A 23,531-nucleotide genomic window follows, 5' to 3' on the forward strand; every position below is an offset into this window, starting at 1 on the left:
ATATATTCACAAGAATTAGATACGAATTACAAATGGCTTTTCACCTATGGAACGACACACATCGTTCAGAGAATGTTGAGAAACGCAAGTTAAAACTATAATGAAATACTGTTTTAAAGCGAACAAATTGGCAAAAATCGAGAAGTTTCACAACACACCCAAAGTTGCTGGGGATCTTGTAAATCCGTTTAATCCCTTGAAGTCAATTTGCTAATGCTAACTACAGCTACAAATGTATATTTGTAATTGACTCAGCAATTCCCGACAGGTATGTAGAAAGATAAATGTGTATGTAAGGTTATTCACTGCAGCATTGTTTTTCATTGGAAGCCATGGGGACTGGTTAAACAATTAAGAATTACTGGAACACAATGTAGCAGAAAGAAAGGATGAGGAAGGCTACTATGTATGCATTGCAAGGTATTTGTCAAGTGAACAAAAGCAAGACACACACCAATGTATATAATATGCTATTTTTTTGTGTAAAAAATTAGAGGAGGGCTTCCCTGGTGGCGCAGTGGTTGAGGGTCTGCCTGCCGATGCAGGGGACACGGGTTCGTGCCCCGGTCCGGGAGGATCCCACGTGCCACGGAGCGGCTGGGCCCGTGAGCCATGGCCGCTGAGCCTGCGCGTCCGGAGCCTGTGCTCCGCAACGGGAGAGGCCACAACGGTGAGAGGCCCGCGTACCGCCAAAAAAAAAAAAAAAAAAAATTAGAGGAAATCTGTATATGAGTTAGCTTATGTACTCATAAATTAATTCTGGAAGGATATAAAAGAAACAAGAAGCGTTAGTTACTGGTGGAGAGAATGGAAGTTAGGTGGGAACTAGGTAGATGGAGACTGTATATTCGTTGTCATTTTTTTCATTTTTGAACCATGTGAATGTTTTGCCTATTCAATAAGGAAAACAAACAAACAAGTATACAGCCATATGTGTGTATTTAAGAAAGAAGACTAAGGATGCTCTCTATGTGTTGATAGGGAAGCGTTCCCGAGGATGTTAAGCGAATGAAACAAGGCATGGAATAGAATGTACAGTATCCACTTTTTGTTGAAAAAAGGAAATCTAAGACTGTTTGCTTGGTTTTGCTTGCATATTCATAAAGAAACTCTGGAAGGATACTCGAGTGTGAACATTGTGATGTGCTGCCTCCAGACCCCCTTAGGAATGAAAGATTTCTTGCTGAAGCAGCTGAAGGGCTGCTGACAGATGTCCTTCAGGGAACAAACCCCATGGGTAATGATTGCCTCTTTTGAAGAGAGTCACCTCACCTGAGGTCATGCCCCCTTCTGGGGTGGCCTGCAATCAGTGAATTAGCAACATGGGGGTGTGAAAGGCCAGCTTCCCACCCCCAACTCAGGGCAACTCTGAAGGGTCAGCCAGCTTTAGAAATCCCCCTCCTTAAGCTGCATGGTGATTTACCTTCTCCTGCTGCTGTCTGGTTTCTTCCATAGAAAGAGAACACTTTTAGTAAACCTCCCCTTGCTAATAAGTAAGAGTGTGTCCTGGGGAACTCAACGTGCCACAGGAAACCAAAAACAGTGATTTCCTGTGCTTGGGTTGGGGTGGGAACCTGGTGAATGGGGGCAAGTTTGGGAAGAAGACTTTACACCCTACACTCTATGCCTTTTTAAAAAATTGAAGTATAGTTGATTTACAATGTCGTGTGAGTTTCAAGTGCACAGTGATTCCCAGTCTTTTTCCCTTCTAGGTTATTACAAAAATATCGAATAGAGTTCCCTGTGCTATACAGTAGGTCCCCGTTGGTTATCTATTTTATATATGGTAGTGTGTATATGTTAATCCCAAACTCCGAATTTATCCTTTTTATGATATAAAAAACATCTTTTTGGAAACATGTGGGTGTATTACGTATTCAAATCAGAAATCAAAATTTTAAAGTTAACTTGGTATATCGATGATATTTTATCCTTTTCCTCTTATATTTTTAGAGAACTTTTTTTATGTTTCAATTTGGGAGGAGATATTTTTAATCTAAAATACCATGCCTCGCTACACTCTAAATATGCTTTTCTTTTTTTCTTTTTGTTTTTGCTTAGGACCTACAGAGAAACACCGCCTTGATCTCACATTACAATGGAATTTAAGAAGCCACCTGACGGTGGCTGGGGCTGGGTGATTGTACTGGCCTCCCTCTTTACTCAGTTTTTGTGTTACGGATCTCCGCTAGCTGTTGGCGTCTTGTACGTAGAATGGCTGGACGCCTTTGGTGAAGGGAAGGGGAAAACAGCCTGGGTCGGATCCCTTGCAAGTGGAGTTGGCTTGCTTGCAAGTAAGTGGAGAAACTTATGCTTCTCCTCACTCGTTAATCATTTAATTACATTTGCTGCATCGTTCACATTGTGCAAGACATAGGAGGCTATTTTCTTTTTTTAAAGTATAGCACCTACTTTGCTGCCTTCACTGAGATTATAAACCACTCTTTCACTGTCATAAATCTATGTGACAATACAGGAATTCCATCAGAGATTCAGTTGTCCATTCATTCATTCCTTTATATATTTATTTGCTCCTGTGTGCCAGGCAGTGTTTTAGATGCTGGATATGAAAGGATGAATGGCAAACACATCATTTCTGCCTTTAAGTCTAGTGAGACAGTCTAGTGATACACACGTTTCCACAAATAAGAAAGATACAGGGGTATGCGGGCAGTGATCCAGGTATGTCCGATGAATGCTGGTGACCAAAGGACCAAATATTTTTCAGCAGTCCTGGGAACAGTTCCTCTGTGATTCATAATTACTCCTCTCTGATTCGGATACACCGTGATCACACTGCATGTCCTACATTTGTGTCACCTTCTTAAGAAAAATTTGATATGACAAAGAGTAGTCCCTTCTCAACAATGATCATGACATTAAGGATTTAAATATAGTGTTATGTGTAAGATGTATGTGATGCATTTTGTGTGACTTTCATAAAATGTCTCCAGAAGTAATATTCTTTTTTTAAAAATTTATTTTATTTATTTATTTATATTTGGCTGCGTTGGGTCTTCGTTGCTGCGCGTGGGCTTTCTCTAGTTGCAGCGAGCGGCGGCTACTCTTAGTTGTGGTGCGAGGGCTTCTCATCGCGGTGGCTTCTCTTGTTGTGGCTCACAGGCTCTAGGCACGCGGGCTTTAGTAGTTGTGGCTCGCAGGCTTAGTAGTTGTGGCTCATGGGCACTAGGCGCGCGGGCTTCAGTAGTTGTGGCTCGTGGGCTTAGTTGCTCCGTGGCATGTGGGATCTTCCCGGACCAGGGATCGAACCCGTGTCCCCTGCATTGGCAGGCGGATTCTTAACCACTGTGCCACCAGGGAAGCCCCAAAAGTAATATTCTTGATAAGCATTTATCAAGTGTGATATAATAGTGATTCTTAACATCTGTAGACAGCACAGTAGAGCGGCTTTTTTTTTAAGGACTAAAATCGTATGCACTTCAATTTCTGGAGTCATAGTTTGAGCTCTGCAGTAGTATTTAGTGATCATCAGTCTAACTTACTTGGAACTAGTTAAGAACAGACATGCTGTATACACACTACTGTATATAAAATAGATAACTAATAAGTACCTACTGTACAACACAGGGAACTCTGCTCAATACTCTGTACTGGCCTATATGGGAATAAAATCTGAAAAAGAGTGGATATATGAATATGTATAACTGATTCAATTTGTTGTACAGCAGAAACTAACACAACATTGTAAATTAACTATACCCCAATAAAAATTTTTTTAAAAGAACAGATATGCTAAGATGTAGCCCTGGCGTCTAATCCTGAACTATGACCTTTACATGATTCATTGAGCAAATCACAATCTCTATTCTTATGGGGAAAATAAGGACAGTGAATGTGGTGATTTATAAGGTGTTTTTCAACTCTAAAATGATTTACAAAGAAAATGCATTGGCCATTCCTTCTTTTAAATCTGTTATCTTTCCTGATCACTAAAGGGGACTTCTTAAAACAAAACAAAACAAAAATCGTTGCTTCCAATTGATGAATTACTTTGTTAAATTAAAAACAAGACTTGAAAAACAATGCTGGATCATGTGGCCATGTCAGATAAGAGAACGAAACGTAACTAAACAAATGAAAATAACACTGTCATTATAAACGTCAGAAAAGCAGGAAACATTTGCCAAGATTTGTTTGAAAGAGTTTTTCAAAATGTGGATTATTTGTAAAGCTGTCAAAGTACAAGTGGATGATGATTGATATGTTTGAGAATATAATTTTTAGAAAATGATCCGGTGAGAAGAGGATTTTTAAATGTCCTCCAATTAGTCATCATTTCTTTTCTGGCTGTGTCGGGTTTTAGTTGTGGCATGCGGGATCTTTGTTGAGGCATGCAGGATCTTTCACTGTGGTGCAGGCTCTTCGTTGTGGCGCGCGGGCTTCTCTCTAGCTGTAGCGGCAGGTTTTCTCTCTCTAGTTGTAGTGGGCAGGCTCCAGGGCGCGTGGGCTCTCTAGTTGTGGCGTGCGGGTTCCAGAGCACATGGGCTCGGTAGTTTGCGGCACGCAGGCTCTCTCATTGAGGCGCAAGAGCTCAGTAGTTGCAGTGCGCGGGCTTAGTTGCCTCGTGGCATGTGGGATCTTAGTTCCCCGACCAGGGATCGAACCCTGAATCCCCTGCATTGGAAGGCAGATTCTTTACCACTGGACCACCAGGGAAGTCCCAATTAGTCATCATTTCTATTAGCAAATACAAAGTTAAACAGAAATTCAATTACCTTGCCTTCCTGCACGGGTCAAAGGGTAATTGAAGTGCTATCTCTGTCAGCACATACTTGGAGAACAAAGCTCTTTTTCAGGAAGTCTGTCCAGGTAAGACTTGAGGGTTTGAGGTGTTCAGGGAAGCTGAGATCTTCTTAGGGATGGACGGGGTATTGGTGGTCAGAGCCGATGCTGAGACTCTGAAAACTGAACTGCAGCTCTCCACTTTCTGCAAGTTCCTAAGTGGATGGACCAATCTGTCTCAGGGGCCACAAGCAGCCCCCTTCACTTGTAGGCGGGACCAGCTACATAATTTACAATACCACGTGCAAAATGAAAATGCAAGGCCTCCAGTTACAAAAGTTAAGAATTTCAAGACAGCAGCAGCAGGGCAGCAGACCAAGTGCATGGCCCTTCACAGAGCTGAGTCCAGTGCAGCTGCATTGGTTGCATGCCCACGAGGCCAGCCCTGCTTGATGGGCTGGAGAGAGAGAGCATCCCAGCAAACGTCCAGGGAATGAACAAGTACTGGGGGAGTGTTGGGCCGAAGTCAGAGCTAATCTGAGTCCTGGCTGTACCACCCTGTAGCTGAGGGACCTTGTGCAAGTAACTTATCTTCAGTGTCTTCAGCTAGATGAGAAGACACTCGAAGCAGCTAATCAGAGCTTTTGCAAATAAACATAGAATATGGAGACCAAAGGGTTCCAGAATGAGGAAGCAGTGAGAAAAAAATGATGACTGGAGAGCTAAGACTTATGGGTGTGTGTTTGTGTGTGTTTGTGCACATGCCTGTGTGCACTTTAGTTAGTGGCCACTGAGTATCTGTGTTGTTGGCTTCCCTTGGCTCTTCATAGCATAAATGAAGGGACACATACTGAAAGCTATGTCATACAGTATTAGCAAGAGGGGTCTAGCAGTGTCTGAGCCACATTCATCATCTACTTTGTGGACAACTTTCTTCTACACAAAAACAAACGGATCGGTCCTACCTTGGAAATAGGAAAAGTACATCTCATCATGATTGTCAGTGATTCTTAACCAGGGAGAGAATCAGAATCATCTGTAGAAAGATTTCAGCATATAAATGCTTGGATTTGACCCTCAGACATTCTAATTCAGTCAGTCTATAGTGGGGCCCACACACGTGAATCTTTTTCAAGCCCCCAAAGTGATTTTCAGTTGGGAGCTACCACTGGCTTAAGCCCTCTCTACTTAGATTGCAGTCTTGCACTCCTTGGTGGTTCTCAAATGTATATTGGTGTCGACATATTTATAAAGGGAGCTCTTGTAGGTTTCTGCTTGAACGTGTCACTGTGTATGCCATGTAAACCATGACAGATTGTGTCCAGTGGCCCCAATTCTGGGGAATGAACACATAAACGGACATCTTTGCATCCTTTTTGATAAAAATGAATTTAACTTATATATATATATATATGTATGTATATATTTACATAAATACATCTTTGATAGTTGCTCTTAAAATCAGGAGTATATATGAATGACTTGAGCTTGTCTAAAAAGCCAGTTTCTTACTCATCAGTGCTGTGGGGTGGGGACGGAGGGTGGTCCCAGGAATCTTCTTTTTAACTAGCTCCCCTGATGATTCTGAGGCAGCTAGCCATATCGTAGCTGCGGAACATGAGTTGTTTTCTTTACGCAGTTCTGTCCAGAGAAGACCTGGTAGGTGTCATCCTTGACTAGTTCTGTGATCCAATCTCTGGAGATTTATAATTGAGTAAGCACAGCACAGGTACATTTGCTAAGCAACAGACAAAGTCTGCTTTTCATGTACTTGTCCCTTTAGTTCAAAAAGTGCCCCTTGTGTGCCTGGCTCGATACCAGCCACCTTCACTTACTTGATCCTGGTTGATCCTCATAATAACACACTGAAATAGGCATTCTTGTCCTTAAATTTTAGTGACCTGCCCAAGATGAACACATTGTCTAAGGGGAAGATTGGAAAAAAAAAAAAAAAAAAGGGAGAGAAACATTGACACCCAAGCAATGGTTTTTCTAACCTGTTAAGTCTGTTTCTTCATCTTTAAATTGGAGATCATAAAAGTACCTACCTGGGACTTCCCTGGTGGGCCAGTGGTTAAGACTCCACACTTCCACTGCAGGGGGCGTGGGTTCCATCCTTGGTTGGGGAATTAAGGTTCTGCACGCTGCGCGGCACAGCCAAAAATATAAACAAATAAAAAATAAAAGTACCTACCTTGCATGATTGCCACGTAGAATACTCGAGATGGTGCTTGTCATGTGGTAGGTACTCAACAAATATTAGTTATTAAAGAACAACAATCCCCCACAAATAAAATTACTCTCCCAACCAAACTGGAATCTGCAAAAGAAAGGAACCCTTCAGCCTGCAAGACAAAGACATTTCTAGGGGGATGGGCAGGAGGGAGAGCTGTTAATATTGTATCTAAGCGTCTGGAATTTAAAGGCCCACCCATTGTCTTTAACAAACCCAGATTTGGACAGTAGCTAAGAATAGCGGAAAGACATGCAATTCTTAACTTTATACTCTTTATAACCTTAATTCTTTCTCTTTGAAACTTGAGTAATTGAGAAAATACTAAGAAGTAGACCTCTCATCTGAATTGTTTTTCCAGACGATCCTTAGGATGAATAAAGCTGGATATCAAGGATTCGGCCTCCCTCAGTTATACATCGTCATCACGCACACTCAGAGAATCTCTTCTCCTGTGTGTTAGGGAGGCCCAGACATCATCTCTGCTATAAGAGATTTAGAGTCTCAGGGCAGGGACAGGAAAAAAGGGTAGTAATGCCTTGAGACTTTACCACAAATACCAAGAATAGCAAGAACAAGGCAGTCTCTGGAGTTTTATAGAGATAGGCTGTGAAGTGGGCCAGAGGGGAGGGTGGGCTGGGCCAGATGCATGGGCGTGGAGAGGGCAGTCCACGCAGAGTCCCCGTATGCACAGCCCTGGCATCGCGCTGCAGGTGATGCGTCTGGTAGAGTACGTTCGGCTGGAGAAGGAGTGATGTGTTAGGAGATGTGATCGTCTGTGTCTACTTGGCTAGGGCTGCATTCCACGGTTAGTCAAACACTCATGGAGGTATCACTGTGAAGGTATCTTATAGATGCGCTCCAAGTCCATAATCAATTGACTTGAAGTAAGCGAGATTATATTAAATAATCTAGGTGGATCGGATTCAATTCACTGAAAGTCTTTATGAGTAGAAATGAGCTTTTCCAGAAGAAGGAATTCAGCCTACGGCTATAGCTTCATCCTGTGGGAGAGAGTTCCAATCTGCCCTTCCTGAGGCCTAGTCCTGTGGATGCTGTCCTTGCCTAGCCAGGTCCCAAAACCACGTAAGCCAGTTCCTTGCAATAAATCTCTTAATGGAAGTCTTCTTCTGGTTCAGTTTCTCTGGTCGAAACCCGAAGGATTCAGAAGGAATGGAAGGTAACTGAACTAAAGGGCGATCATGGCCTTATGTTGTTTTAAGTTGGGAGAAAGCACGCTTTGGTTGGGTGTTACGCTTCACATTCAAGGAGAAGGGTGGGACCGTTTTTCTGACCACAGAGGTGCTGATACAGCAGGGAGATCTTTTGTTCTGTAGTTTTGTACTCCAGATAGATTTAACAGTCCCCTCCCTCTCTCTTTTTTTTGTCTTTAATTCCTCCAAAGATCTTCAAATCCCTAATGAGTCAGTACCTCTATCTCCAGGTTAATATAATGAGTCAGTATAGCCAACAGGCTTGCTGCATGAGTTGTGAGTGTAGGCAGAGCTGGCTTTCAGCATTATCTGTACAGTTTTACCCCCTGTTAACTCCTTGCGTAGGACTGAATTCCTGCCTCCTACAAGGACGCTGTTACATTGGCCCATTCCCAGTGTGTTGGGCAGGTCTAGGGTTTGGTGAGAATCTTGGCAGGTTTTGCTGACTTGAAGAAGGCAAATGGACATGATACACCAAAGCAACCGATAAGCAAGGTGATCGGTATACTTGAGAGCAAGGATTTGAGTGGATGTGGTTCTGTAGTGCTTTTTTCTTCCTCAGGAAGATGAACTTAAAATTCCTGATCTCAGGGACTTCCCTGGCGGTCCAGTGTTTAAGACTCCGCCTTCCAGTGCGGGGCGCGGGTTCCCTCCCTGTTCGGGGAACTAAGGTCCCACATGCTGCGGGGTGTGGCCAAAAATTAAAAAAAAAAAAAGGGGGGGGGTAGTAAGAAGTGAGAAACCTGCCAGTTTGTTGGGCTCCCTGCCTTGTAAGTAGAGGGATAGGACTCGTGGGCCTAATCAATCTGCTGTCTTAGGAAATCCTTGCAGTACTACAAGCACACAGCCTGGTTACTGCTATAATTTATTTCTCATTGTACCGTCAGCATACTTACGACAGTAGGCCTGGCCATCCTACCACTCTGGGGACTCTCTGAAACTTTTTGGGAGAGAGAAGTGCATGGAAGTTGATTTCTTTCCCAAAGGGAATAATTTCTTTTCCAAAGCTGTCTTATAAAAATTACAACTTGGAGAACCACATTATGGTTCTCTTCTCTCCATTTAGAATGTATTTTCATCTCTTTTGACAATACTTCACAGCCCAGTTCAAGGCTCAGTTCTTTGGCCCATGGTGATCTCCCTTTTCTGAAATCCCCAAACACATGATCTGAACCTTTCTTTTGTGCTTATTGCCCACGGCCTTAGGTTTTGATATGTGTTTGTTTTGCCTTTTGGTCTAGGTCAGAAATTTTGCGTCTTCTTCTCTGTGTCCTTATCTACCATGATATGGGCCTCCAGTGCTGTGTGGTCCAGTACAGTAAGCACTGGCCACATGTGGCTGTTGGACACTTGAAATGTGGCTAGTTCAAGATGAGATGTGCTAAAGTGTAACAAATACACAGTGAATTTCAAAGACTTAGTACAAAACAAAGGAGTGTAAAATCTCTTTAATCATGTTGAAATGATGATGTTTTCGATGTATTTGGTTAGATAAAATATATTATTGAAATCAATGTTACCTCTTCTTATTTATCTAATGTAGCTAGTAGAAAGTTTAAAATGCCATGTGTGCCTCCTTATCTTTCTGTTTTGCAGCAGTGCTGTTCTAATGGAGGCTTGGTAAATAGTGAAGGAATGGTCATGGTCAAATATTTACTCTTTTGTTTGATTAATGCAGACCTAAATTTATGTTACTAGCAAACTTTTAAAGATGTGTATTCTTCCTATTAATTTTTTTTTTTTTTTTTTTTTTGGCGGTACGCGGGCCTCTCACTGTTGTGGCCTCTCCCGTTGCGGAGCACAGGCTCCGGACGCGCAGGCTCAGCGGCCATGGCTCACGGGCGCAGCCGCTCCGCGGCATGTGGGATCTTCCCGGACCGGGGCACGAACCCATGTCCCCTGCATCGGCAGGCGGACTCTCAACCACTGCGCCACCAGGGAAGCCCCTTCCTATTAATTTTAATAGCCAGCAAAAATTTAACTCCATTTCTTCCCACATCACCCTGAAGGGCTAAAGGAAACAATTTCATCCCTTAACGTGTACATCATTCTCACTTCCTTAGAACAACTCATCCTTCTCATTTTCTTTCTTTTTTTAAAAAATAATTTTTATTGGGGTATAGTTGATTTTCAGTGTTGTGTTAGTTTCTGCCGTACAGCAAAGTGAATCAGTTATACATATGCATATGCATATATCCACTCTTTTTTTAGATTCTTTTCCCATATAGGTCATTACAGAGCACTGAGTAGAGTTCCCTGTGCCATACAGTAGGTCCTTATTAGTTATCTATTTTATATATAGTAGTGTGTATATGTCAATCCCAATCTCCCAATGTATCCCTCCCCTCCTTTCCCCCTTGGTAACCATAAGTTTGTTTTCTACATCTGTGACTCTGTTTCTGTTTTGTAAATAAGTTCATTTGTACCATTTTTTAGATTCCACAGAAAGCAGTATCATATATTTGTCTTTGTCTGACTTACTTCACTTAGTATGATAATCTCTAGGTCCATCCATGTCACTGCAAATGGCATTATTTTCTCTTTTATGGCTGAGTAATAGTCCATTGTATACATGTGCCACATCTTCTCATCCTTCTCATTTTCTAATTCACCCTTGATCATAACAAAACACTTTTTCCACAAGAGTTTTCATTTTCATTTCCTTCATTTAATTCCCCTCATTGGCTGAGAATGATATCAATCAGTCTGATTTGCAGATGACCATTAACAAATGATTTTATGTTTTTGTTTCGTTTTGTATTTAAGAGGTTGTAGGGCTTGAAAGCCCGACCGCATCCTCCTTTCGTTCCTCATTCATCACTTTGGTTTATAGCAACAGTCCCTGATCTTTTTGGCACCAGGGACCGGTTTCGTGGTAGACAATTTTTCCATGGGGTGGGAGATGGTTCAGGCGGTAATGTGAGCGATGGGGAGCGATGGGGAGCGGTGGGGAGCAGCAGATGAAGCTCCGCTCGCTCACCCACCACTCACCTCCTGCTGTGTGGCCTGGTGCCTAACAGGCCTCAGGACCAGTACTGGTCTGCGGCCCAGGGGTTGGGGACCCTTGGTTTATAGAGTTACTCCCTAATATATAGGTTCTTACCTTTTTTGAGGGAACGTGTCAACATTGTGCCAAAGATGTTGCCAGGCTACTATGCAGGAGAATGGAATATCATTTAAGAGCCCTGCATACGTCTTAGTGCCCCACCTGCCACCTGCCATCCTCAGACCCGTCTTCTGTTCTGATTGCTAGCTCTGCTACTTAGCATTTTCCGTTCATCCAACCAATCAAGATTAATCACCCAGACAGAAGGAAGTAATAGTAATAATGGCCCCTAAACCCCAATACACATACAACCATGAGTTCAAGAAAACTTTTTATGAAAGGCAAAATGAATATAAAGGCAGTGACATATAGTGTGTGTGTGTAACTATCTTCTTTTTTTTTAGGAAATTTCTTCACCTATTTATAAAAATCCTCAAATAGAAAAAAAAACACAAGGAAAATTAGGCACTCTTTTGAACTGATTGATAATGAAAATAATATATTATTTTTTTCATTAAGCCAAAGTTGTGCTTAGTGGACAATGTAAGCTTTAAATTTGTATACTAAGGAAAAGTTATAATTTCTATAACCGTTTTCCAGGACAGAAGTCTGGCAGACTTGGCTGGGTACGCTGCTTAGGGCCTCAGAAGGCCAAAATCAAGGTGTCAGCTGTTCTCGGCCCTTATCCAGAGACTGAGGGAAAGTCCATTATAAGGCTCACTAGGTTGTTAGCAAAATTCAATTCTGTGTGGCTGTAGGACTGAAGTCCTCATTTCTTCACTAGCCTTTGCCCAGAGGTCATTCTCGGTTTCTAGAAAGGAACACTGTTCAAACTCGTTTATAAGGTTAAAATTATCCTGACTCTAAAGCCAGACTGATACATTACAAAACAAACAAACAAACAAAATGAATATAAAGGCAGTGATATGTAGTGTCTGTGTGTGCGCGTGTCTGTGTGTGTGCGCGTGTCTGTGTGTGTGTGTGTAACTTCTTACTGGCTTCCATTTTACGCTGAAATTGTATCCTCCTCACTATTTCCTTATTAAAATATTCCTTCTTCCTCTTTAATGAAATGACAGTGATAATAGATAGTTATTACATTTAAAAATGTCTTTACTTGTCAAAATAGGAAAATTGGCAACCCAGTGATGACGTTCCTCCCTCCCTTGTTTTCTAAAATTTTATAGATTCCAAGGAGTGGAGTTACTGGTTCATATTACAAGTACCTTTTGTTCCAAAGGTCCCTTCTGCAAAGTAAAAGACCTGAAGCCTCATAAGAAATCTCCCCTGAGAGTAATCCTTTGATTTAATGAATCTCTTGAATTGAAACTAGTCCAGTGCCGAGGAGTAATCTATGGTTTATCATCTTGGAGAACTTGCCTGTTACTAGGAAGAGCTAAACACATAAATGTGTCAGTTTTGTCGAAGTGACTTACTGGTCACTTCCAGTTATACTTTGCCCTAATTGTTATTGATGAAACCTGGGGCTATTGTGGTTTAAATCTGTGTCAATCAAGTCTAGAAATACCCTGGTTCTGAGGATGAGAATAAAATAGTTTGCTCTAAACTTTTAAACACCAAAATGAACATAAATCTCATGTTTTCATCTTCTGTAAATTCATAAAATTACTTAGGCTGTAAGATATTAACAAAAGTACATAGGTGTTTTTTAAATTGATATTTCTAGAAAAACATTAAGGTACCAATGGAAATACATCTCAATTGGGAAGAATGCTGGGCTGACTTTGGCCTTAGCCCTGTCATTGATTAGCTATGGATTCTTGGTCAAATCACATGATCCTTCTAAACTACAGTTTCATCATTTTTTAAATAAGGTCTTTGGACCCTTTCCAAGGCCCCATTCAGCTCTAAAATTCTTTGTCTTTAACCTCTGACATCAAGATTTTTTCCTCTAAGTAAGCAGCAGGTGGTGGTGTGAAAGTAGAGAATTTTTTTTCTTCTAGTTTTGTTGAGATATAATTGACATACAGCACTGTATAAGGTTAAGGTGTACAGCATAATGATTTGACTTACATCGATCATGAATTGATTACCACAATAAGTTTAGTGAACCTCCATCATTTCATATAGGTACAAGATTAAAGCGATAGAAAAAAATATTTTTTCCCTTGTGATGAGAGCTCTCAGGATTTACCCTCTTAACAACTTTCATATATAACACACAACAGTGTTAATTATATTTATCATGTTGTCCATTTCATCACTAGTACTTACTTATCTTTTTTTTTTTTTTTTTGCGGTACGCGGGCCTCTCACTGTTGTGGCCTCTCCCGTTGCGGAGCACAGGCTCCAGATGCGCAGGCTCAGCGGCCATGGCTCACGGGCCCAGCCGCTCCGCGGCATGTGGGATCTTCCCGGACCGGGGCACAAACCCGTGTCCCCTGCATCGGCAGGCAGACTCTCAACTACTGCGCCACCAGGGAAGCCCGTACTTATTTATCTTATAACTGGAAACTTATACCTTTTGACCGCTATCATCCAAGTCCCCCTCCCCCATCCCCTACCTCTGGTAACCACAAATTTGATCTCTTTTTCTATGAGCCTTTTTGTTGGCTTGTTTGTTTTTGAAGTATAACTGACTTACAACACTATATTAGTTCCAGTACACAACATAGTGATTTGATATTTCTACACATCTTAAAATGATCACCACAATGAGTGTAATTACAGTATGTTACCATACTAACACATTACATAATTCTTGACTATATTCCCCACACAGTACATTTCATACCTGTGACTCATTTATTTTGTAACTGGAAGTTCTAACCTCTTAATTTCCCTCATCTATTTCTCTCTCCCCCTTCGCCCCTCCCCTCTGGCAACCACCTGTTTGTTCTCTGACTCTGTGTATCTATGACTCTGTTTCTGTGTAAATATGTTTTTTCATTTGTTTTGTTTTTTAGATTACACATGTGAGTGAAATCATACAGTATTTGTCTTTCTCTGTCTGACTTATTTCACTTAGTATAATATTCTCTAGGTCCATCCATGCTGTCACAAATGACAAGATTTCATTCTTTTTTTATAGCTGAGTAATATTCCATTGTATATATATACCCCATCCATTCATCTATTGATGGGCACTTAAGTTGGTTTCATATCCTGGCTATTGTATATAATGCTGCATTGAACATAGGGATGCATATATCTTTTCAAATTAGTGTTTTTGTTTTCTTTGGATAAATACCCAGGAGTGGAATTGCTGGATCGTATGGTAGTTCTATTTTTAAGTTTTTGAGGAATCTCCATATTGTTTTCCATTGTGACTGTACCAGTTTACCTTCCCACCAACAGTGCATGAGGGTTCCCTTTTATCCACATCCTTATCAACACTTGTTATTTGTTATCTTTTTGATAAAGGCCAGACAGGTGTGAGGTGAGAAGGTTTTTAAAACCAGTTTTCAATTTGCTGTTTTCATCTGTCAAAGAATTTCTGCTCATTTCTTCCTTAGGCTTAATGTTATTCAAAGAATCATGTATTAGGCAAACATGATTTAAGAATTTATCACAAAATTGATGATAATATTATACATTTTATAAAATAGTGGTTTTGGTTGTACATGCTGTGAAAATTATTACCCTTCACCCCACCCCCTCTTCCCAAACTTTGAGTTTCCTTGTAGAGTTAACATGCCTTAAGGAGCATAAATTTAAAGTCCTGCTTCGAGGATGAAACTTGAAACTTTTCAAGTATGCCAGTAACAATCTCTATTTCAATTCCATGTGCCTGTTAAATTTGTAAACACTGACTGTCAGTGTCAATACAATTTGGTAAACAACATAGAAGGGTCATGACTTTATGATGTCAACATCCATTTATGAAATTTGACTCTTAAAATCATTTCTATTTTTGAAGTATCTAAGTGTTTCTCGTTGGGTATACACATAGCTCAACTGTCAGATAAGTTTGGTCTTTCAAATGGATTTTCCTCCTAAAACACTGGAGTAGAATATTCCCCTCTGTCTTGTAAATATATCAGTCTGCTCTTCCATACTGGCTCATACAAGAGGGCTTGAAATGACAGGGGCCAGTTCATGACCAGGGAGGAATGTGGGATGGCTCTAGGCATTGAAAGCTGGTGGTATCTCAGTGGTCATAACCTGGTCTTAAATACGTGCTTAAGAGACTCTCTGTTATTGGTAAGAACGGGCTTGGGATCATCAGATCCTGGCTCCACCACTTGCTAACAGTGAGACTGTGGATGGATGACACTATCTCTCCATTTGAGGTTTTCTAAAATGTTTTAAGATATGTACAGAAAAATGTGCATATCATGAGAGTATAGCTCAGTGAATTGTTTTTACAAACCAGACACACCCATGTAATGAGCACATTCACATCCAGAAACAGGACGTTAGCAGTACCTAGAAGTTGGGCTGTGTTTCCTTCTGGTTATAGCTTCCTACCCCCTACCAAAGACCCACTATCCTGACTTCTGACTGTAGATTAATTTTGTCTGTTTTTTACTTCTTATGATTGGTATTACACAATGTGTCCTTTTTCTTGTTGTATCTTTCACTCCACATACATTTGTGAGATACATCTGCATTACTGTGCGTAGCTGTAGGTCATGCATTCTCATGGCCATATGGTAGTCCATTGTATGAATACACCAGAATCTACTTATACCTTCCACTACTGAGGAACATCTGGATCTGTGGGTGCTGGCTACTATGACTAGTTCTGCTATGACCATTTATGTCCGTGACTTTGGGTGTAGGTGTACATAGAAGTAGAACTTCGGAGTCATACAGCGCTGTGTTCCGCTTTGGGAGATCACGCTTGCAGTTTATGGGAGGATTGCTGCACATCCTTGCTCACACTTATTGTTGTCTGCCTTTTGCCATTCTGGTGAGCATGCTTTTTAAAAATTGGGAATAATGATTTGTACCTTGAAAGGTTGTTGTGAACTCAATGAAGATGTTTCTCTTTGCTTTTAAATGTTGGGCTCTTTCTTCTAACCATGGCATGGACAACCCTTCTGAGCTTCGGTTTCCTTCCATGTAAATAAGACTACTGGGCTGAGTAACCCTTCATGTCCTTTTATTTCTAATATGGTAAGCTCCGTAGTTGTAGATACTGTCAAGGTACAGTGCTAGTGAGAGAGAATTTCACTATCACTTAAATCCCAGTACATGAGCAGTTGCCCACTTCCGCAGAGAACTGGTCCAGGTAATGGTCCCTTTTACCTGTCAGTCAACAGTGCACTTCCTCCCCCAAATTCCAGGTTACATGTAGTATGTAGGACAGGGATACTGACAAAGTCATGCCCGGGTGGGTAGGATAGAGGCATTTGCCCCCACCTGCCAAAATCTTCTCTAGGAAGGGAGTAACTACCCTCACTTTATCCCTTTATAAGGATGTTATGGATAGCATTGAGTCAATCATTAAGTTTATTTTTACCATCAATTATATGACAGGCCTTGTGCTGAATAGGAGCTCTGGGTAGAAAAGATGCATGGCAAATACAGGAGACCAAAATCCTCAGAAGGGTGTGGCGGTTAAGCTGATGGACTCAACAGCCAGATGGCCTGGGTGTTTACTTCTTAATTGTTACTCTGAGGGTGGCTGCCGCTGTTACTCTCATTGAAAATTTAATAAAGTCTGACTCCAGAACCCCAATTTCTTAGCTATGTGACCTTCGTCTTCTGACACTTTAATTTCCTTATCAGAAAAGCGAGGATAACGAAAGCACCTACCTCCCAGGAAAGCAGTGAGATTATAATGAAGGGACATTGTTTATGTGAAGTAGCAGGGTGTCCAACCCGTAGTGAACACACAGTAGCTTATTATTGCTTTTGTGGTTTTACGATGGAAGGAATCATTTTAAATTTCGGATGGATGATAGGATGTGGAGAGGAGGTTACTGTTAAATAAGTGAAGGTTTCGTTTATGATTTTAGGTCCCGTGTGCAGCCTGTGTGTCTCATCTTTTGGAGCAAGAGCCGTGACAATCTTCAGTGGCTTCATGGTGGCAGGAGGCCTCATGTTGAGCAGTTTTGCCCCCAATATCTACTTTCTGTTTTTTTCCTATGGCATTGTTGTAGGTAAGAAACTTGGTCCCCGTGACGCTTTTCTGAGCTTTGAGAGTTAAATGTTTTACCCGTGTGACGTTTCTTATTCAGTTAATGTAAGGAGTGAAAATGCTCAGGAATAATTCACTTTCAGCAACCACTTTACCAAAAATTGTTGCTTTAGTAAAACGTCCACCCAGTGAATCAAAATACTTCAAAGGATAAATGTGTTTTTTGTTTGTTTGTTTGTTTGTTTGCAGTACGCGGGCCTCTCACTGCTGTGGCCTCTCCTGTTGCGGAGCACAGGCTCCAGACGCGCAGGCCCAGCAGCCATGGCTCACGGGCTCAGCCGCTCCGCGGCACGTGGGATCCTCCCAGACTAGGGCACGAACCTGCATCCCCTGCATCAGCAGGCGGACTCTCAACCACTGCGCCACCAGGGAAGCCCGATAAATGTGTTTTAACAATGCCCATTTTGTTTTCTTGCAAGGCATGGGGAGGTTTTTTTTATTTCAGCACTTGTCTCTCTAGCACAAAAAAGGAAAAGAGGGAGAGAAGCATGCAACTTAGATGTCATTGACACCTGCCACTTCTCACTGATGTAGGAAATGGTCCCTTTCCTATTGGGCGGTTAAGCAGGGCTCTGTTGAACTATTGGTGTTCTAAATATCCTTGCTGTTCCACAGCACCTGTCACCAGGGCCCCAACCACAAGGTGATAGCAGAAGTAAAAAGCAGAGTTTAAAGCACGTAATAATAATGATTATTTTTGTTAGAGGTAAGGCATGAGTGAAGAAAACTGAGCGGTGGGGATGATTAATGATGATCTTGGTTACAGAAGAGGAAAGGGTCCAGGGCTCAGGGCCTGAGAGCACTGGCAATTTTGGGGGGAATGCTTTTGTGATGTATTGCACTCATTGTATTCAATGTCAAACATCACCAGACTCAGGATCCCTAGGAGCTGTTGGTGGGGAATTTTTAAAAGACTCCACCTTTCAAAGTTTCTTCTTAATGTCTGAAAGAAATGAATTCTTTTTTCTTTTAAATAATAAAAATTTATTTTGTAAATCAAATAATCACTTTCAGATGTATCCTCTATGTAAGTCCAAATGTTTAGGAATTAGAATTTTTTAATAATACACCAATGTTATATACAATTGGAGGGAATAACAGTTGAAATACAGTGTAGGCAGAAGTTGTTCTAGTTTTTCATATTCAATTTGAACAAATAGAAAAGTATATTAGTCACATAGAATGAAATATTTTATTTTAGATCATAAAAATATTATGCCCACTCTATTATACAGTAAAATGTAATTGAATATTTGCTTAAGTAATGAAAGGGTTAAGAAATGATTTGGGTTATAATCAGAGGAACATAAGTTATAAATCTGTAGAAGGATTGCTATTTTCCAAATGAAATTCCGATAAAAGGCTAAACAGTTTCAAACATTTTATATAAAGAATGAATTAGGGCTTCCCTGGTGGCGCAGTGGTTGAGAGTCCGCCTGCCGATGCAGGGGACGCGGGTTCGTGCCCCGGTCCGGGAAGATCCTGTATGCCGCGGAGCGGCTGGGCCCGTGAGCCATGGCCGCTGAGCCTGCGCGTCCGGAGCCTGTGCTCCGCAACGGGAGAGGCCACAGCACTGAGAGGCCCGCGTACCGCAAAAATAAATAAATAAATAAAAGAATGAATTATTCCTGATCAACATGTTTTTTTTGCTTTAGTGTCAGAAAAGTCACAACACATTTGATAAACGTATGTTAAGAGCCAGTTTTCTAGACATGAGCTCCGTAGTACCATCTATATGACATTTGTTCAGAAATGGTGGCAAAATTCTTAGAACACAGCATATTAGGGTGGAGGAAGAGCTGCCTGCCAGCGCTGACACAGCTAATTAACAGGAGGAGAAGCTGCAAGGAAAAGACTGGAACAGAGCAGATCTCATTGCTACATGTGGCAGCGAAGGGAAAAGCACAGCTGAGCCGGACACAACCCAGGCAGGGACACAGACGCTGCGGCTTAGGATTTTGGTGTTTAAAAACTTCAGAGACACATTCCAGCAAGATGGTTGGTTTGAGTCAAGCCTGAAAGAATTTAATTTTTTTGACTACTAATATTCGTTTTTTTCACATGGGGATATTTCCCCAATAATAAATAATAGAAATTATAGCCGCTAATATTCCAGTAGGTAGTGTGTGCTAGGCTCTGCTTTATATGATCTCATCCAGTCTTCATGTGAGCCCATTTTACAGAGAGGGAAAGTGAAGCTCAAGCAAAGTGAAATTACTAACTAAAGCCACATAAGTAGGAGATTTGGGGTTGAATCCATTCAGTCTGACACCAGATCCTGACCTCTTTTACATATTTGTAATTATTTGTAGTGCTTTTAGAACTGTTGAAGTTTATTTTAAATTTAACTACATACCCAAATTCTACTCAGATCATAATCTAAATAAGCAGGTCACTTGTTAGTTCTTTGAGAACAGGTTATATGTTTGGTATTTTATATTACTTATTCCCCGTAGTGCTTAATACAGTTTAAACCTATACATGCAAATATGTTAATCTCTGGTGTAGAATTGGAAGGTATTCATTGAATAGTCATCTTGCATTCTTGTCTAAAATCATGAAAATAAAAACGTAGATATCTGTGCTTGTGTATGAGCATCGAATTATTCCTTTTAGGTCAAACCCCTTTTTACATAGAAAGTTGAATCCTTATGCCCTTGACATGATTTGGGCATTTCCCCCAAAATTTGGACGAAGCATTTGAAATTTCATGGGGTTTTACTCCTTCACATGGTTTCAAGGTTAAGGTATAGCCTTTGTGAGTACATATCCAGAGTTGTCACTGACTTAAAAATTGACCCAAAGTGAGTGATACCATAGTATTTGTATTCCCCATAGATAAAAATGAATTTTTTTTTTTTTTTTTTTTTTTTTTGCGGTACATGGGCCTCTCACTGTTGTGGCCTCTCCCGTTGCGGAGCACAGGCTCCGGACATGCAGGCCCAGCGGCCATGGCTCACGGGCCCAGCCGTTCCGCGACATGTGGCATCTTCCCAGACCGGGGCACGAACCCGTGTCCTCTGCATCGGCAGGCGGACTCTCAAGCACTGCGCCACCAGAGAAGCCCAAAAATGAATTTTTAAAAAGAAAAAAAATTAATGTACATTGTTTAAGATTTTATGTACATTTGATTGTGTTGGAAGCATATCTAAGGGTATATAGAAAGAAAAAGACAAAATTAGGTAACTCCCATAACTAAATTTCAAAATTTCTATAGCAATGGAGAGAGCTTTACCAGCTTGTGAAACTGATTTTGATTTGGCTTATGGTGTTGGAACCTTTCGATAGCTAACCCTGTCCCTTCTCCCCATGAACCCATGATCTTCTGTTAATGAGATAGGATTTGATACTGGTCTTGACTTACTTTACTAGCTGCTGCTGGCGGTGGGGGGCGTACAGGGCTTCCACTTGGCTTTCCCCACTATGGTAACTTTTACTTCACTGGCCAGAAACAATGTAGATAGAAGGTTATACCAACTACTATGTACATGTGCTCCAATTAATTATCAGGAACTGGGGAAATGACTAGGATGGGCCCATGGACTCAGTGGACCCACTGTGAGCCAGACCTGGGCCATGATCCCGTATATTACCTGGCCCTCCTGTGACCCCCCTCTAAGGGTAGGCCATGTAAGTGCCTCAGGCCCCTAGTTAACAGTGCCAGTTCATTTCCTGTGTCCTACAGTGCTCAAAAGGCATCCCACTCTCCCTTGCGTATGATACCTAAATAAGTGACCGTAGTTCTCTTTGGGGCAAGATTCAGGATATTATTGTCTATATATTTGCCATAGTGGTTTTTGCAACGTCCTTCCTTCTGGAATCCTGGCCTTTCCTTCACTTAATGGAATCTGGGTCAGAAAACAGGCTCACGTCTGAAGATTGTATATGACTCTGATTTGGCAACAGGTTCTGAATCCCTGTGGCTAGGAGGAGGCTGTCAGCTCATGGAGAGAGCCCTGGGCTTCGGGTCAGGAGACATAGGTCCTGTGAGCTTGAGCAAACCCCTTGGTCTCCAAGAATGACTGTTGCCTCTTCTGTGAAGGCGGACTCAGAAACCTACCTCACATAGCTCTTGTAAGGACTAAGTGAAGTCGAGCAAAATAAAAATAAGGTAAATGAAAGAGTTGAGTTGGATTTCCATAGTAAAAAATCAATTTAATTTTAATTTCAATAATAATTTTACAGGTTCCAGTAATTTTAAAGAAGTTTTTAAAAGTTTAAAGTTTTAATGTCAATACTTAAAAAGTCACGCACTGTAGTAATTATTGGGCCCCCTGTGAGCTACTTCTTGCTAGGAGATTATTAACACTTATTATCATGGTTGACTTCTTTGTGGTTTTATTTTGTCAGTAGGCTCAGCATATAGGGCTCGTGGAATATTTGTAGGGTAAATAAATGGGAATTTAATGAACAATGACACTTCCATTCTGTCGCCATTGGAAGTAGAGTATCCAGTTGAAAAGGAAGTGACAGGAAATTATTACACCGTCTAAACTCCTCCCTTCTGTATTATGAATTCCTTAGAAAAAACAAGAAAGATTCAGTCTAATGATAACATATATTGAGCATGCATTCTGTGCAGTATTCTAAGCATTCTCCTCTGTCTGGAATGAACTAGATGGTCTCTTAAGATAATCTGGCACAGGCAGGAGCAAGCACTGACAGTCCAGCTCTGGGGTTGGGCCGTGTGGGTTAATCTTATCTTACTCACTTGCCAGCTGTGGACTGTAGACATGTTACTTGCATACTGTTTTCTCATTTTTTAAAGTGAACATAATAATAGTAACTACCTTCTAGGGTTTTGTGGATGGATGAGTTAAAGCAATAAATATTCACCAGCATCACCATCATTATCAGTTTTGTGACCTTGGGAAATTATCCAGCCTCTCTGAGCTTCCGTTTGTATTTCTTGTGAAATGAGACTAACGCGACTTCACAGAGATATTGTGACTATTCGTGAGATAATGTATGTAGAGAGGCACATGGGTGTTTAATGAATGTTTGTTCCCTTCCCCTTAAGTTCCTTTCTGATCTCTTAGTTCAAGAGCACAGCAGCAGCTTTTTGTAACTGAAGAAGCACTATTGAATCAGAACTATTTGTATAACAGATTAAATAATATAGAGAAAGAAAATTAAAGTTATATGGTATGTTTATAATAGAAAACATCAAAAAGAATAGTGAAGTGTATTAGTTGGCATAATTCTGTTTTACCATTTTTTAAAAAATACTGTCTTGAAAATATGATGTTATCTTGTTTGGGTTTTGTAGCTAGAATAAAATGGCAGCTTGCTGGTTTTCAAGTGACTGTATGTCCTACTGCCAAACCTGGTAATTCAGGCTCCTGTGTTCTCAATAACTTTAGTAAAATCGGGAAAAAGAAAATGTGGTGGGAGACTGGGAGGAATGGGAAGAGGGGCCGCAGGAAATATGCCCTTAATGATTTGCTCAAGCTTCTTCCCAATCATTTCCCATTGCTTTTCTGAAAAGCACAACTCAAAATCAATTTCTTGCTTTCTCTTTTCTTCAGATTATATTGTTCCTTAGCTGCCTGATTACTGTTTTCTTAATAATCTCTTCTTGATTTTGGAAAAATTCAATTTTCTCTTCCTTCATTTTCTTGTTAGTATCTGCATATCCATTGAGCTTGAGGAGGGCATAACCCACTTTCATAGACAATCTGATTCTCCTTCTCTAGTGATGGCAAATTAGATAAAGGTTGTTTTCTGATATTCGCTTTAGCAGTTAGTTTTATAAGCCCTTGTTTTTTGTTGTGCCGTTAAAGATCGCCTTTTGTCTCTCATGGGTGTTCAGTTATAAAAAGGAACTATGATTTTCTAATTAGTCTGAGGCTAGAGGTATATAATACCATAATACTCAGGTGGAAAAGTGAAAAAATATTTCAGCATAAGGACTATTTTTGGTACTTCGTTATATTCCAAGCACAGATACTGAAATCTTTCACATTTTTTCTGTCTCTTAATCTTTACAACTATCTTATGAGATTGTTTTAAAGATAAGGAAACTGAAAGTCACACAGCCAATAAGTGATAGAGTTGGGACTTGAATCCATGCCTGCCTGATCCCAAGCCTGTGCTCTTGACCATCCAGTGTCAGGTTCAAGGTACTCATGCTGAGCATATAAAGTTTGTGCTTTAATCAAGCCAGTGTCAAAGCTATATGCTTTT

The 23,531-nt window shown here is 40.9% G+C and overlaps 1 protein-coding gene across 3 annotated transcripts in view; it reads left to right on the plus strand.

The window, feature by feature from the left end:
• The window catches only part of SLC16A9 (solute carrier family 16 member 9), a 65,989-nt gene that overhangs the window by 26,072 nt on the left and 16,386 nt on the right, over positions 1-23,531 (plus strand). For 2 of the 3 annotated variants that reach the window (XM_067710896.1, XM_067710897.1), the window contains exons 2-3: positions 2,062-2,294; positions 17,164-17,307. In XM_067710896.1, coding sequence (XP_067566997.1) covers positions 2,099-2,294; positions 17,164-17,307 — 340 coding nt within the window. In that variant the 5' untranslated portion in view covers positions 2,062-2,098. The remainder of the gene's footprint in view (positions 1-2,061; positions 2,295-17,163; positions 17,308-23,531) is intronic. The other variant, XM_067710898.1, reaches the window with a different exon arrangement.

The sequence above is a fragment of the Pseudorca crassidens genome, chromosome 16 (genome assembly GCF_039906515.1).
Source record: "Pseudorca crassidens isolate mPseCra1 chromosome 16, mPseCra1.hap1, whole genome shotgun sequence".
Lineage (NCBI taxonomy): Eukaryota > Metazoa > Chordata > Mammalia > Artiodactyla > Delphinidae > Pseudorca > Pseudorca crassidens.